Here is a 17,041-nt window from a genome sequence, read left to right as displayed (position 1 = left end):
CCCAAACTATCACCTATACTATAATACCCCCTTATCTTGTGATAGATGACCCCATCTCTATCTATCTATAAAAACCGATAATAAGCCCATATGTTTTCGTATGGACTATGGAGGACTCTAGCTTAAAGCTTGAGTTACAACCGAGGGCAGAAGTTTTAGATGTCCAGTCCATGCTAATTAATTAATTCCAAATGTATTTAGCAAAGTTGCATTTAAATAATAAATATATTACTGCTTCTTCTTCTTCCTGGTTGTTGAGAAAGTAAATTTGGTTTATCTCCAACCTGCCATAATTTCATGGAGCCGAGTTGAGCCTAGTGATGATCGTGTAAGTTTGTGGACCTAAACACCTCTCATCGTGTAAGTTTGTACCAATAAAAAGAGTAAAATATTTAAACATATCCTAAGTTTTTATAAATTGAGATTTATACATACCCTGAGTTTTGCAATTAAACTTGAATATACATTTCCACCTTTATCTTTGACAGTTTGAACAAAAAGAAAGTTTTGCCCTTAGTTGTGAAGTGAAACAGGATTGATTGTGTTTTACTTTAAAAGACACTACCCCACAAGCTCTACTTTCTTAAATATAAAGAACCAGTCATCATCTATTTATTAAAATGGAAGAAAACAGAGGCAAATGGACTGTCCTGGGCCCTGGCTGATTCATGGTCTTCTTGTTAAGTTAATAAGCGACCCTTTTACTTCTAATTTCTAACAGCCCAATCATATTATATGGGCCCATCTCAAGAGTCCAAGGCCGGAAGCTGTTTCAAGTCGGATGAAGGTTTTCATTTTACAGACTACTTCATGAGGAGATTGATTACCAACCATTTGTATGAATACGCAACCTTTGGGTTGGTAGGCTACTGCAAGGACTGGGACACACTGGGGGCATCAACTGTGCTGTGGTCTGCATCCGACCTACTCAGCCTCACACAATTTTGGGGCTCCAACCGGATCGATTTGAATTGAGTAGTGGTAGATTCAAATTCGATTTGTTTATATTTGAATTCCGATTGAATCTTGTCCATCGGATTTATATTGAATTCATATTGCAATGGATATTGAATAGCATAAGAAAATTAAATTTAAAACTGATCAAAATATTATATGTTATTAATGAGAAGAATTAAAAATTGCTTTCATATTGTATTTCATGAACAAATTGAATTGAAAATTGCTTCTATTAAACTTGAACCTATGATAATTAAGACCTATTCATGGGTCAGTCCCATTCAAATTTTGCTAAAAGTTAAGCCTGTCCAGGAACAGGTTTAATGACAATAGTAAAAACATAATTTCCGAGCCAATTTTAATAATAAACACAATAGAATTTTTTTTAAAATATATATGAGCATATATATTTAGACAGAATCAAATTGGATTGTATTAAATCGAATAGGGAGTGGACCCATATTTGGTCCAATTATAAACAGACCAAATTCAAATGACCCTTAATTGATCCCATTTGAATCCGAATTCAGACAATGGAATACCGTTTGCAGCCCTAATGCTCAATCCAAGGCACAGATTAGTAGTAGCATTATATGAAATATCTATCGATTTGGCAGAATAGTATTCTTAGATGTGAGAAGCCCTTACAATGAAAAAAATTTATTGCTTAGTTACCAACAAAGAGAGCTCCGGCTGAGGGAGAACTCTATGTTGAATAGGTGCTGCTCTGCTAGAGAGCTGTTGATCATCTCGCTGCAAGAGAAAACTGATCTTACTTAGAAATTGTTTTCTGTTTTTCCTGATAGTCTCTTGTCTGTGGTTCGGTTAGAGAGGAGTCAATGGAGATTACTGAAGCAGGAAAGGAGAAAGAACAACCAAAAGCACTGATCGAGAACTCTGAGAAAGGGTTGGTCTCTATGCAAAGGTAATCTCGGATAAGCCCCTTAATGTATCAGGAGTAATAGAACAAATCAAAAACATGTAGTGGTGGGTTAAAGGGGAGATACAGATAGAACGAGCAAGTGAAAACCTTCTATGGATTTTCTTTTCTAGAGAAAAAGATGGAAAGAATGTGACGAGGGATGAACCGTGGGTAGTGAAAGAGCCTCATCCTGAAAGAATATACTGATGACATCTTGCCTTCAGATGTAAAGCTAAACACTCTGGACATGTGGGTAAGAATTCTGTATGTACGAATGGCCTACAGAACCGAAGAATCTGGAGCTCTTCTGGCTCAGACTGCTGGGGAGGTGGTGGAGATGTTTGAGACTAAGAGTGAAAATAGACATTACAAAACCACTTGAAGTGGGAGCAAAGGGAAACTTAGGGGACGGGAAGGAAAGCTGGTTCTCATTCCAGTATGAGAACTTACCAATCTTCTGTTACAAGTGTGGAGTGTTGGGGCACCTCAAAAAAGCTTGCAAAGATACTACAGATACCAGCAAACAAATGGAATCCTTAACTACCAAAATAAAGGAACAATGCTTGGACGAATCCAAAGCCTTGACTGGATATGGGCCATGGCTGAGAGATGGAGTTGGAGAAGAAGATGATAGGTTCCTGAATATTGAGAAGAAGAAAAAAGAACAAGGAAGAGCCAAGTCTGAGATCCACAACCAAAAAGAAGAATCCACAAATGAAGGAAGAACAGCAAGAAAACCAGGAGAGGTCTCAGATGAAACCAGTTTGGATGGCATGGTCGAATGAAGAAAAGATCTGGAGGATAGAACAGAAAGTGCAGAATGCAAAGATCTTACCAGAACCCCGGTGAGAAGGAAGCTCTTCAATGAAGAGTACGGCAATGAAGAGGGTCTGACTCCCATGGAGGAAACTCACCGGAGCTTCAATGTAGTTCTGTCTCCGGCGAGCTTTTTCCGGCAAAGCAGGCCGAGCAGAGAGGAGGTGACGTGGAAGAGAAGCAACATCAACACCAGCCGCACAAGTTTTTCCTTGCCTGGCTAGTGGCTACCTAGGAGGGAAAGGACAAACAGATCTGGTTACTGATCTGCACAAAATGGGTAAGACGTGCCTAACACTGCAAGTCTTTCCAAACATGGAAGGTGAAAGGATTTTTTCGAAAACAGAGGAGAGGAAATGCTTATTTCTATCAAAAAGAAAACAGAGGATGAGATGGAAGCATCCTCAGAAGTTATCGATAGCTGTGCCAATCAAGAAGAGAAAAACAAGGAAGGTGAAGGGATGGACACGCGCAGGCGATCTGATACAGTGAACACAGACCAGAATCCGGATCCAAACCCAAATAAAAACCTGGAAGCAAACGGGGATCCAAATCTGAATCCGACCACGGTTTCTAACCTAGACAAAAACCCAAACTTGAAAATGGACTCAGATTTGGACCCAAACCCAAATCACCAAGAAAAAAACTGTGGAAAAGGGGATCTTCGACTGACTGAACTAAGCAGAGAGAAGAGGGGGAGATCTCTGAGCCAGGAAGAGGAGGCGCAAGACTTGACCAAACGAAGGAAGAAAAGGGCCAAGCAATGGATGATATTGAAGGTGAGATCCTCAGCTTCTTCAAGAGCGATATTGAGCAACAAACACCAATCACCACAACCTGGAGGCTGGAGCTGGCCGGCGAACAGTGAATAAGTATGTCAAACCCAGTTGGTTAAATCTACTTCACTTTTTTTCAACTCAAATGAGCTCTCACTAGATAGCAATATGAAAATAAATTTCTTGCATGGTACAGTAGATTTGTTGCCAACTTCCATGCCAAATAAGTGGATCTTGCACAAAAAGAAAAAAGGGAGAAAAAAAGGAAAAATGAAAAAACCTGAAATAAAAAATTAAAAAAAAAAATGGTGCTCAATGTTTAAATGTTCACTAGGAAATAACAGTATAAACACAAAAATCCAAAATAGTCCAAAAATGAGTACCTTGTGGAGAATAATTGTCGGAGCCACAAAAAAGGAAAAATTATCTGGTCAGCAAGATTAAAGGTAATGGAATTAGAGATAGACTGTTCAAAACTCTATATTTTTTCTCCTTGTACAAAAAGGAAAATGCAGTTTTTAGGACAAAAGGAAAAAATTTAAAAAACTTCAAAAAACATCAAATGCAATCCAATTATGTTGAATTAAGTACTCGGGATCTTAGTGGGCTTGCGGGAGTTGACCCCAAACAACTCCCTATGGGGAAATGAGGTCATCTGCTGGAACTGTCAAGGTGTGGATCTCCCTTGACAGTTCGATCAGCAAAAGAGGCCCAAAGGAAAAGTAAGCCCAAATTGTCTGAAACAAAGTGCAGTTCTTAGTTTGTAGGATTGGAACTGCTGGGGTGTACATAACAAGGGTTTGGCAGGTGGTCTAGCCCTCTTCTGGGATGCAAGTCTGAGCATTAATGTTCTAGCAGCAAATAAAAACCTAATTCACACCAAAATTGTTGAGGTTTCCAAGAGTGAAATTGCACCTTTGTTTATGAAGAACCAGAGAGAAATAAAAGAATGCAGTTTATTGAGAAAATAAATTTCTTAGCAGGCAGAAACTTAGGGCCTTGGTCTTAAGGGTGTAAACGGTATCCAATTATCCGATTCCGAATTACTTAATTGAATCGAATTCAAATGGTTCACGATCGAATTTGAATTTATACATTTTACCGATTAGCTTATTGAATTCCAATTCGAATCAGTGTTGATCCGATTCAATTAAAATTCTAATTCGATTAATTATATACATTTAATATATATTAGTAATAATTATATACATATAAAGTCTTAAAGAATGCTCACTTCCCTCATAAAAAAAGCTGACAAATGATGTCACCTTCACCTACCTACTTGAGTGGTCACCCTTCCCCTCTCTCTCCCTCTCTCGATGGCCCTTCCTCTCCCCTCCCTCTCTCTCTCTCTTGTCCTTTCCTCTCCCTCTTTTAAGTTTTAATTTCATTCTTCTTCCTCCTCTTCTCTTCCTCCCTCTCCCTCCATCTTTTCTATTCGCACTTTTCTTCTCTTCCTCTCTCTCTCTCTCTCTTTTATTTCCAATCTTTGCAAACTATCAGCACCAATGGCAGCATCAATGATAGCAGTCGAGCCACTACCATCTCTTTTGTCGCTGCTCAAACTCAAACTCAACGCCTCAAGGCCCTCAACTGTCCAACATCAAGGGTCATTGTTCTACAACAGTCCAACATCACCGGCCAACACTGCTCACTACCATCGCATTTGCACCGTCAAGAACCCATGACTGTCGCCGTCACACACTCACACTTGGCCCACCGCTGAAAACCCATGACTACTGCCGTCAATCCCATGCTTCTTTTCTCAAGCTAATTATTTGCTTTTCTTTCCAAAATCAATCATTTAAGATTATAGGCCTCATGTCGGTCGAATTCGAATTGATTCGAATATTCGATTTAATAATAGAATTCAAATTCGAATTGAAATATTCGATATCCGTCGGATATTGAATCGAATTCGAATTTGAATCTAGCCTAATTCTATTCGAATTCGATTCGTTTACAGGCCTACTTGGTTTGCATAGGTGATTTTAATATGATTTTTAACATGGATGATAAAGTAGGGGGAAAAGCAATCAAAGTGGGTGAAATAAGGAGGAATAGAAATGTTATGCATAATTGGCGGTTGGAAGAAATTCAAAGCTTGGGACCAAAATATACTTGGAACAATAAAAGGGACAAATAAGCAAATATCAAAGAAAATCTAGATAGGGGACTCTATAATATATAGTGGAAAGAAAATTATCCTAATGCAAAAATCTTTATCTTCATAAACCATGGCTCAGATCACCTCCCAATCTGTTTGGACACAAACCCAGTAACCTTTAAAATCAGGAAACCATTCAGATTTGAAGAAATGTGGCTCACCCATAAAATCTGTGCAGAGTTAATAAAAAATGTTTGGACAAAAAATCACAATGACCACATAGGTTTCAATGTTCCAAAAAAATGTGAATTACTAAGTAAAACCCTAAGAAATTAGAACAATAAAGAATTTGGAAAAGTCCAGGTGTGCATAGAGAATCTTCGGGGGGAGCTCACTATGGAAAGGGAGAAAAAGGGATCTAATTATGATCAATCCAAAGTAAATCAAATTAAACAACAATTAGATGAATGGTTAAAAAGAAAATAAATCATGTGGGCCCAAAAAGCTAGGGCTAATTGGCTAAAGTTTGGGAATAAAAATACAAAGTTTTTCCATAATCAAACAATTAGAAGGAGAGCAAAAAACAAAATCTTGAAACTGAAAGATGAAAATGGAAAGTGGATAGAGGGGCAAGAAAATATCCAAAAAATCATGGAAAACCATTTCCAAAGAAATTACACATCTTCTAGGCCTACAGATATGGAAATAGCCCTGCAAGGCATCCAAACAATTTTAAATGAAACTCACAATGAAAGCTTAGAAATGGATGTCTCAAAAGAGGAGATTAAGGAAGCCTTGTTCCAAATGGCTCCCAGGAAAGCCCGGGACCAAATGGTTTCCCAAACTTATTTTTTCAAACTTTCTGGGAGACTATAAAGGAGGATATAGAAAAAGATGTCCTAGCTTTTTTTAACTCAGGAGAAATGAACAAAAATCTCAATTCAACTTTCATAGCTCTAATTCCAAAGGTCAAAAATCTAGAAGAAGCTTCTCAGTTCAAACCAATCAGTCTGTGCAATACTGTTTACAAAATAGTTGCAAAAATTTTGGTAAACAGAATGAAGCCTATTTTATCCCTAGGAGAGCTATAACTGATAATATCTTAATTGCCCATGAAGTAATGCACTATATGACTCATACAAAAGCTAAGCAAGGCTTCATGGCAATTAAGTTGGATATGAGCAAGGCCTATGATAGAGTTGAATGGGATTTTCTGAAGTTAACCATGCAAAGAATGGGATTTGGTAATAAATCTAATGTTTGGATCATGAAGTGTGTATCCACAGTTTTCTATCAAATTTTAATAAATGGATCCCCATCAAGGAAAATTTACCCTCAAAGAGGGCTAAGACAAGGAAACCCCCGGTCCCCTTACCTCTTCCTTCTATGCTCAAAAGTTTTCTCATCTATAATAAGGGAAAAAGTGACCTAGAATGAGCTCTCTGGAATTAAAATATGCAACCTAGGTCCAACAATATCTCACTTGTTTTTTGTAGATGATAGTTACTTTTTCTCTAAAGCAAATCCCAAGGAAGTTAGTGCTCTACTGGAAGCCATCTCCCTCTTTGGAAGAGCCTCTGGGTAATAGGTGAATTATCAAAAATCTGAAGTCTTCTATAGCAAAAACATGTATCCTAAGTTCAAAAATATGGTTTCAAAAATTCTTAAAATTAAAAAAAGTAGAAAAGCCTACTATTTATCTGGGATCCCATCCTCTTGTTAATAGGAAAAAGAACCAAAATTTTGAACATATCTCAAAAAGGGTATCAAACAAAGCCAAGGGTTGGAGAGGATCCTTGCTTTCTCAAGCAAAAAAAGAGGTCCTAATGAAATCAGTCCTGACAGATATTCCAACTTATGTTATGTCTTGCTTCCTTCTCCCAAAGAGCATCTGCAATTCTTTGGAAAAAGCCAAAAATCTTTCTGGTGGGGAGATCAATAGTAGAAAAGAAAAGTAAGATAGTTAAACTGGAATCAAATCTGCAAATACAAATCAAATGGGGGATTAGGCTTTAGAGACCCTAGAGCTTTTAATCTTGCTCTGCTCTCCAAATTGGCCTGGAGACTTTGTTCTGAGACTAAAAGCTTATGGGCAAGAGTTTTAAAAGAGAAGTACTACCATGACTACCACTTCACCCACGCAAAGCTAAAAAGTCAACCTTCATGGGGTTGGAGGAGTGTCATAGAGGGGAGGAAAGTTCTAGAAAAAGGCATTTGCTGGAAAGTGGATAATGGAACCAATATTAAAGTTTGGGAGGATCCCTGGATCCCAAACATAAATGGTTTCAAATTAATGGGCCCAAGGCATCAAAATAGTGAGAACTTAAGGGTATCTGATCTAATAAACCATGAGAGTAGAAGATGGAATGATTAAATGATAAATTCTACTATACCTGCTAGTTTTACCCAAGAAATTCTAAACATTGAGATCCCCTCAAACCCTTGGGATGACAAATTAATCTGACTAGGTAGCAAAAATGGGAAATTCACAGTTTGATCACCATACTTCCTAGCTAAACAAATGCAAGAAGAAAACCAAGCAGTTCCTGAAGACTCCACACAAATTAAAAAATTCTGGAATTTGGTGTGGAGACTTCCATTAGAACCATAAGTTAAACATTTACTCTAGAGATGCTATGTAAATGGTTTAGTTGTTAAAGAAAATCTTGCAAAAAGGGTTTTAGGTGATTCTAATATTTGTGGAAGATGTGAAAAGGACATGGAAACAATTACCCATGTTCTACTCCTATGTGATAAATCAAGATGCATTTGGTTGAGGTCTGGTGTCAGTATTAATCCAAATTATAGTCAAAACTTTCCAAGCTTCAAGGATTGGTTAGTGCATATCTTCCTCAGTCTGGAAAAGACTCATCTGGAAAATTTAGCAGACATTGCTCATGTTTTATGGAGCATATGGAAAGATAGAAATTTGTTTTATTTTGAAATTGAAAATCTAAATCCCTTTGTTGTCATCTCTCAAATTTGCAGGTCAATAGTGGAGAGATATCATCTCTGACAGCAGAAATCAGAAAACTCTTCCAAGATTAGTCAAAGCATGAAGGATGTTTTTTGGACTCCACCAAAACAAGGCATCATGAAAGTTAATATTGATGGTGGTTTTTTGGAATCTTCTAGACATGCTTCTTTTGGCTTCATTATCAGAGACCATTTGGGGTGTTGCTGGGGTGCGGGTTTTGGGAAATCAAAAGTTTTGTCTCCTTTGAAATCAGAAACTCAAGCTCTCCTAAAGCGGTTGTTTTTGCAGATAAAATGAACAAATCAGATCTCATTTTTTTATCCGATTGCAAATATTTAGTTGATTGGCTAAATGAAGCTAATGGCTGTGAAGACCCGAAAATCCTCTTTTGTTGTAGGGATATAAAAGAAATTATATCTAAAAGAGACTTCACAGTTCAATTCTGTCCGAGGGAAGCAAACCAAGCAGCGCATACAGTGGCCAGATATGGCTTTTCAAGAGATTTTGAATGTAGTCTTGCTAGCCCATTGTCTCTCTAATATAGTTAATTCGGACTTAGCTTTCTGTAATCGTTTGTAGGTTTAATTTCTGGTTTTCTTTTATTGTAGTTTTTTTTTTCTGTCTTTATGCCTATCTCAGGTTGTTGTAGTGTTTGGCTTTTTCTGTTTTGAAATGAATTTCAGTTCCCACCAAAAAAAAAAAGAGTAGCCCTTACAACACTCCCTTGGAAAGAGTATGCCTTGTAAGGCTAGAGAGGGGTAGGTGTCTCATTTATAATCTACATGATTTGAATGATTTACTAGCCTAAGTTCAAACTCCTTATTGTTAGTAAAGAAGTGAATGATACATCATATATGTATTTATGAATTTTACTGAAACCTTATTATATGATGAATTTATTTAAATACAGAAATAAACATTTTATATAGAAATTATATTATTTTTTTAACATGGGAATGTATTTTTGTTAATATATATTATAATATAAAATATTGTTCTATTTGTGAATAAATTATATAAATATTAGTACATAGCACATTGCTTGTTTTATTATTGGTAAAATCTTAAGATAACAAGAGTGAGAATGTGGATTTGAGTTTGAGAGTAGTCACTTTCAAAAAAAAATGTCAAATATTAGGTCTGTTTTCGGTCCTTTTCTCCCTAGACCTTAGATAGTTGGGACCAAGATTGGGTAATGGTCTTCATACAAAAATAAAATATAAAATAAAAAAAAAGTGAAAATTTTGCTGAATACATGTTTCCCTTAGTTTTCTGTTTCTCTTACACTTTTGGTCCCAAGTAGGGGTGTCAATGGACTGGTTTTTGAATTGGACCTTGTCCAAACCAAAATCAATTTGGATGGATTGAATGGACTAACAAGAAACATTGAGTTGGAATGGTCTAGATTTGATGGTCCAAAGTATTTATTGGATTGGATTGGACCTGGTCTATCCATAATGAATTTATATTGGATTAGGTTGGATTAAGATATAGGTGTTAATGGACCAGGTTTGGCTTAGAATTAATCTAAACTAAAACAAATTTGAACAGATCGGACAGTCCAGACATTGAATTGGACTGATCCAAAATAGTCCAAAATATTCATTGAATTAGATTGGACCTAATCCATTTGTAATGGACTCACATTGGACTAGATTGAATTGGACCAAATCCAGTCCAATTGACACCCCTAGTAGTCCCAAGCCTAGACAAAAGGAGAGTTGTGCAGTTGGGCAATAAAACTTTGCCAAACTCTGATGATCATGGATCATGATTTAATAACAAATAATATATGTATGAAACTTATATTATACTTTTATGTATACAATATTAAATATAAAATAAAAACAACACATAAATATACCTTATGTTTAATCAATGAATATAAATAACTGCAGGATGGTCCTAAAGTTTTGGACCAGGCCTGGCCGGGCCTGAATACAAAGCAAGGCCAAGCCCGGAATTTCCGGGCAAGGCCAGGCTTAAAATGATCACCACTACTTGCGAACTCAGATTCTGGCCAATTTTGCGAAGTTGAAGGTGGCCTACTCCCCAAGGGGCAAGGTTCACCTATCTTGGCTGTACCCAATTGAGTTGATTTTCAACATTAGATAATGCCCACAGTCGCTGTTTTTCTCCTCCATTCTGCTCCTGTGCTCCATCTAGGCTCTAGGGGCATCATAATTAGGCCAGGTTTTATTTAGTTTAGCGCAATTAAAATAGACAAACTCGTATTCTAAATATTCTGTTAAGGTACGTTTGTTAATTTATGGGAGGATGTATGTTTTAATAAATTGGTACAGTGGATGTTCTCTGTATGCTGCTGTTGGCAGCATAATTCGCGCTGCTTTGCTTTGTTTGACAATTGTTTACAACTCAACTTGGCTAAGGATGCCTAGGTCGCATGTGAAAGTGAAACAAAACAAAGTAGATTGATTTTTTTTTTTTTTTTTCTTTGGACCAGGTGCCTTCCACTCCTCAAATTGGGACACTAGTCAAACTGAACTTCACTCCCAAACCTTAACCCCAATAATACGTGTAGGGTTGGGTTGGTTTGGCAGCCTTCAATCCATCTCACTCTCCCACCTCAATCCTTTTAAGTATTTTGGGACAGAGAGTATTGGGCTTAAAGTGTAAGCAAGCCATATATACCTTGTATTAAAAATTTAAAGGTAATAATTATTAAAAACGCTAAAACACTTGATCCAACCGACTTTAATACTACGCCAAAGACCAATAATTCAACCTAATAATAGATCAAATGAGGTCTCCGAATGACTTTTTATTCTTCTTCTATGGAACCTAAGACAGCAGTTCAATACATGTTGCAGCCGCTAACCGAGGCAGCATTATCATGTAGGAACTCTTGACTCAAAATGATTTTTTTCTGTTTTGTTTGTTGTTATTTCAATCAAAATTCAAACCCATACTCACTCTTTATATGTCATGACAAACTCCGTCTTCTAGAGTTCCTACGCCGACACCCTCTAACTACTTCAACAGGGCCACAATTTCTGATTTTCTGGCCAGTGTGACTCATTGCCGACAGTTGCCGACACTTGTGCCAATTGCATCATTTCATCTCAAGCCGGGTTCAACCAGGTTGGTGGCCCGGATTTGAATTGACCCCACCCACACCGGCCGCTCTCGAGCCCGGGTATCAAAGTAAGTCTCATTCTGGCCACTGGCCTAGGACTGTCTGATGACCCATCACTGATCAAATTGATCCAATTACAACTTTAAAGTCACAATCAATTACTCTTCACTCTTGAGCCGGGCCTATACCAACCCTCATTCCATGTGAGGACACCTGCGATTCGTCGGCCTTTGGGCACATACTTAATTTCAGTTTGGTAATTGTAATTGGTACCAACCTTCAACTTTCCTATGTTCCTTCCCCACCCCCTTCTACGCGTTACTATTATTCTAATTTGTTCCGTGTTCTGTTCTTGCGTGTTCAGTGTTGGTTTATTACTTTTATACTCTTGCAATTATGTCTCTCGCATCCCATTACCCCCATTTGCCTTTCTTTATCCAGATTCATCCCTTCTCTGTTGTGGATCGGGTGCATCCAAATCCATATGAATAAAGGGGCGGCTTCTTGTCTCTTGAAGTCTTGAGCCTTGCCAACGGATCGAATTGAATAGGATATTAGTATATTTAAATTTTACTTGCTTATAATCAAATTTGAATTAAGATTGTATGATCAGATATATCGAATCAAATTCAGATTATAATCAGCTATTAAATAATATAAAAAATTAAATTAAAATTGATCAAAATTTATTTATTATTAATAAGTAAGATAAACTAAAAATGACTATAATATATTTTATGAACAAATTGAGCTGAAAATTCGTGGTATGAAATTTGACCCTATAACAATTTAGTGGAAATACAGCATTTAAAGCAACTTTATTTATTGATAGATATAATATCAATTTTATAAATGGAAAAACCTATGATATAGTGAAGACATATTACCAGAAAGACTTTGACCCATCAACCCCCTCTCATGAATTTTGATGAAAACTAACATGGTTATCACTTCAGATGCCAACTGATTGATTATAAGTTTTTCTTTTCCCTGTATCATGCTTTTTTGGCATCACCGTAGAACCCTTTAAGTATATATGAGCACATATATTTAATCAAATTGAACCAGATTATACAGGATTGGGTAAAGGTGAATTCATATTTGATCCAATTATAAATGATAGAATTTGGATGACCCTTGTTAATAGGGTCAAATTAAAATTTAAATTCGGGCAATCTCAGATGATGAGCAAGGTTTAGTTGAACGCTTTGGCTGCGGGCTGTGGAACCAATGATAAAGTTTCATAGGGCCTTCACGTTTTACAGTGGAACCCATAAATTTATTATGAGCGTAGAATCTCATCATTGGTTTCACTGAACAGCCAAAACACTCAAGCTAATCCAAATTCCAATCAGATACCATTTGCAGCCTTACTCTTGACTAAACTTGTTTATGGACCAAATAGCCCGGCCCATTTTGTTTTTAATTAGGCTTGGACATAAATTTAGGCCTGCGCCCAAATTTTTTACCCAGGCTCAAGCTTTCTCCAAAAACCCAGCCCGAACCCTGAGCCCAACTTCGTAATTAATATATTATATAAAAAAATATATATTATTTTCCTCAAACCATAGTAACTTTTAAATTTTGAGATTTTTTTTAAATAAATAAATGAATTTTATTATTAAATAAAAACAGAAAAATCTTTTTTTTTTCTCAATTTTCTGATGGAGCTTTGGCCTCTCTATATGAGGGCCAGGTTCGGGTTCCAGCATGAATGTAATTATATTAATATAGCGAAAAAACACGGCCCGGCCCATAAACAGTTCTAATCTGACCACGAATTACTGATACAGGATCCGATCCGTTTCATAAGTAACCACTAACCACAAACCATGGGTCGTTTTAGTGGTTCTAAGGACCAGTCCCCCTTTTCCAGGGCAGGTAGATTTGGAAGTTGGAACCTTCCATCACGTTCACGTTCACGTTCACCTTTTTATATTTTTAATTATTATTCAATTTATTAAATATTTGGGCAGGAAAAAAGCAAGAAGGGTTAATGTGTCAATGTGACACGGTGTTTGCAGCTTTTCTTCTATTTCTTTTGATTTTGATTCCAAAAGCTATTTACTTTTTTCTTTTTCTTTATACCAATTTCCCTCCAAAGTTTATACACACGAGCGCTTTATACTTTACACCCATGTTTAGCTGTTCCTACATCCCCTCGATCGGGCATTACCTTGATCACCTCTTGCTGCTACTTCTAACAGGTCACACCCACTTGATTTGAATAGATTCAATGCACTAGATAATTTCTTCTGAGTTCTGAGAAACTTGTTTGGATGTAAATCTATCGTAATTCACGAGACGCTTGTGCTACTGCTCTCCGTAAATTGACGACTGCTGTACGTGGGTCGACAAGGTCTGTAGTGTTAGCCGTTACTGATTATTCACGTTGACGAAAATGCCCTTGACAAAGCCTCCAAATCATTTTAAAGACCACCCAGCCGGCCAGCGTGAACGTGGAGCCCAAGAAGACCAAAGAGGCCGGCATTTTGGACTGCTTCGGTGCGGGTGCGAAGTCCAATCCAGCTCGATGTGTCGTCGTTGGCCTTCTCCAAAAAACGGTCAACCTTTCCCGTTTTACGCTTTGCTCTGTGTGATTGAAACTTGAAAGGCAGGAAGAGAAAAGAATTCCCAAAAATACCTAACAAAATAAAGGATAAACCAGAAGGTAACGAAATTTTGATACAGCCAAGGAGTTTTCCGTTTTCATGGCTGAGAGGGAGTCTTGAGGGAGGGAATGACCAGTATGACTCAGCTTTGCCGGAAAATCGTCCACTTCAACGTTAAATGGAGGCTTCTCGACCGAGTTGTGTTGTTCCGCAGATTCTTTCGATTCCTATGGGACCGAATTCTTATGTGTTCTTTGGGGAAGCCACCCAGGTACCGGCGGTTACCGCGCGGCCTCACTTCCCCGTCTCCGACCACGAACGAGGGCGATATGGTGTTACGGGAACGGGTATCGACTTCCAGCGATTATGATATGGATTCGGACTTGGTGAGTCTGAAGATTAGCGTCTTGGGTGATTGTCAGATTGGGAAAACTAGCTTCGTTGTGAGTATCTATTATTTTCTTCTTTCTGGGTTCTTTATTGGAACTCTGTTTTGGAATTCATCTATGTTCATAGGTTTTCGGTTTTAGTACATTTTCACTTCGAGTTTATCTTAGTTTTCGTTTGTTTTGTGGGGTTAATACTTCCATTTTTTTTCTTTGTCTGGTGCAGATTAAGTATGTAGGAGAAGGGCAAGAACAGAGAAGCTTGCAGATGGCGGGATTGAACTTGATGGATAAGATATCGTTTGTTAGAGGTGCCAGGATTGCTTTTAGTATTTGGGATGTAGGAGGTATGTCGAATATCAATATATATATACATATATATTTTCCTTCTTAGATAAATACTAAAGATGGGTCCTTAGTCTTGAATGGATTTTCTGAACTTTTGGATGCAGGGGATTATCAGTCTCTTGACCATGTCCCAATTGCATGTAAAGATGCAGTAGCGATTTTGTTTATGTTTGATCTTACTAGTCGATGTACTCTAAACAGGTTCGTTCTGAACTTTTCCGAGAACCATTCTTATTTTCAGTCTCTGCTTGTCATCTCTGTTCTTCTTCAGTTCTAATTACCACTGAAAAAAAGGAAAGATTTCTAAATATAGTGGGTTGAGTTAATATGAGCTAGTTCTGGATTCCTTTTGTGTAGTAAAAGTGCAAGTTTCTCACTGGTTATTGAGGTGTTGATTGAAAAACTGTGGATTATCTTTTCATGATTGCAGTGTTATAGGCTGGTATCAAGAGGCAAAGAAATGGAATCAGGTAGTTAAACTCCTGCCCCTTCATTTTCATGTTTCTTTCTTAATTATTTCCAACTGGGTCTGTAGAATCAACAGGTTGCAGCAAATAGCCTTGGTTCTGAGGCCTGAGATTATCTGATAATTTTGAAAAGACCCATTTTGTAGAAGCATTTATTAGGCGTGATTAGGAATATGTCTCTGTACTTCGCTAGTTAAATTTCTGAGAACATATTTGAACAGACACCCCATTTTACAAGGGTCGTGGTTATTGAATTTTCACCGTTCTTGTAGCTGATAAACAATGAACAGGGATTATGTATGTTACTTCTTCAGCTCTGTAAATTGATTCCCGGTTATGGTTTTGCTTTGTAGACTGCGATTCCTATACTAATTGGGACCAAGTTTGATGATTTCATCCATCTTCTTCCAGATCTCCAGAGGACAATAGTGACCCAGGTAAAATTTCTAGATCCCTGATCATCAAATCGGACAATTAGCTTTACATAGAATAGTCTTGTCTCGAAATAAATGAATGGATGAAAAACCAAAGAAGAATAGGTCATTGATCTTGAATGGACCCTATTTTACTTTGTCCTGTAAAATGTACTCTCACCCCAACAAAGTCTTTGAGTTATTCAATTGGAGGGTCCCAACATTTATGGTCCATGTATGACAACCTTGTTTAATGAGTTATACCTTCTTTGAGCTCTATTCAATGGAAGGTAGTTCACCCATTTGAATGGGTCCGAGCAAATGAAAGATGGGAAATGTAGAAAAGTGGATTTTCGTGGGTCACGTACGTCTGTGGAGTGTAAAGGATTTTCACGACTTGGAGACACCCCCATCATCTTTAACTTATCCTAAGCTAAGACTCAAGAAGACAAACACTAGGCACCCATCACCAAGGACAAAGCTCTCCTCTCTCTCTCTCTCTCATATTTCTGTTGCGGGTATCCAATTGGTTGCTTTGTCAATTAACATGTATATTTGATTAAAATTAAATCTCGACATATACCAACTTTTGGACAAGACAGCACCAGATTTTGCCAAGAGTTTTTCACTGTTGTAATTTGAATTTAACATGCATTCAGTTTTGTTGTTTTCGATCAGGCAAGAGCTTATGCGCGGGCTATGAAAGCTACGCTCTTCTTTTCGAGTGCCACTCACAACATAAACGTGAACAAGATCTTCAAATTCATCACAGCCAAGCTCTTTAACTTGCCCTGGACAGTGCAGAGGAATCTGACAATCGGAGAACCCATAATCGATTTTTAATGGTTTCTTTGTTATAGACATCTCACTGGCAGACAATCTGTAAATAGAAACTCCGATGATCAGTCGTCGGAGCTCTAGTCTTCTGTAACAAGTTAACAACTAGTCTTTTTTTTTTTTTGAATTTGTATGGTGGGAGGGAGTTGTTGAGAGCCCTAGTTTCCTTTTTTTTCTTTTTTTGGTGAAGTTTCCATGTCTCGATATCACCGTCAAGTGGTGTTAATACATTTTCCAACAAATGTAGCAAGTAGCCTTCTCGTCGGAGGGAAGACAATGACCAAACGTAATGGTACAAAGATTACAATACTTCTTTCCGCATTAAA

General features: G+C 37.5%; 1 protein-coding gene and 1 long non-coding RNA gene across 3 annotated transcripts; both read left to right on the top strand.

Moving 5' to 3' along the window:
* The first annotated feature begins 1,489 nt into the window (after positions 1 to 1,489).
* LOC104610881 (uncharacterized) lies at positions 1,490 to 8,936 on the top strand. The gene is made up of 2 exons (XR_737518.3): positions 1,490 to 3,567; positions 8,567 to 8,936. It is a non-coding gene; the product is annotated as an uncharacterized LOC104610881 (long non-coding RNA).
* A 5,175-nt stretch (positions 8,937 to 14,111) lies between these two features.
* Positions 14,112 to 17,041, top strand: LOC104610880 (septum-promoting GTP-binding protein 1). 2 transcript variants are annotated; one of them, XM_010277712.3, is made up of 6 exons: positions 14,112 to 14,707; positions 14,877 to 14,997; positions 15,103 to 15,199; positions 15,429 to 15,468; positions 15,819 to 15,902; positions 16,557 to 17,041. In XM_010277712.3, the coding sequence occupies exons 1-6, from the start codon at positions 14,393 to 14,395 to the stop codon at positions 16,719 to 16,721; spliced, it is 822 nt and encodes a 273-aa protein (XP_010276014.1). In that variant the 5' UTR covers positions 14,112 to 14,392; the 3' UTR covers positions 16,722 to 17,041. The 2 variants fall into 2 exon arrangements, with proteins under 2 accessions (XP_010276014.1, XP_088750674.1); XM_088894548.1 differs by having other exon boundaries at positions 16,538 to 16,799.

The sequence above is a fragment of the Nelumbo nucifera genome, chromosome 1, assembly GCF_055504915.1.
Source record: "Nelumbo nucifera cultivar China Antique chromosome 1, China Antique-T2T, whole genome shotgun sequence".
Lineage (NCBI taxonomy): Eukaryota > Viridiplantae > Streptophyta > Magnoliopsida > Proteales > Nelumbonaceae > Nelumbo > Nelumbo nucifera.
The sequence above is the reverse complement of the archived record's forward strand: the minus strand, read 5'-3'. Positions and strand labels throughout refer to the sequence as shown.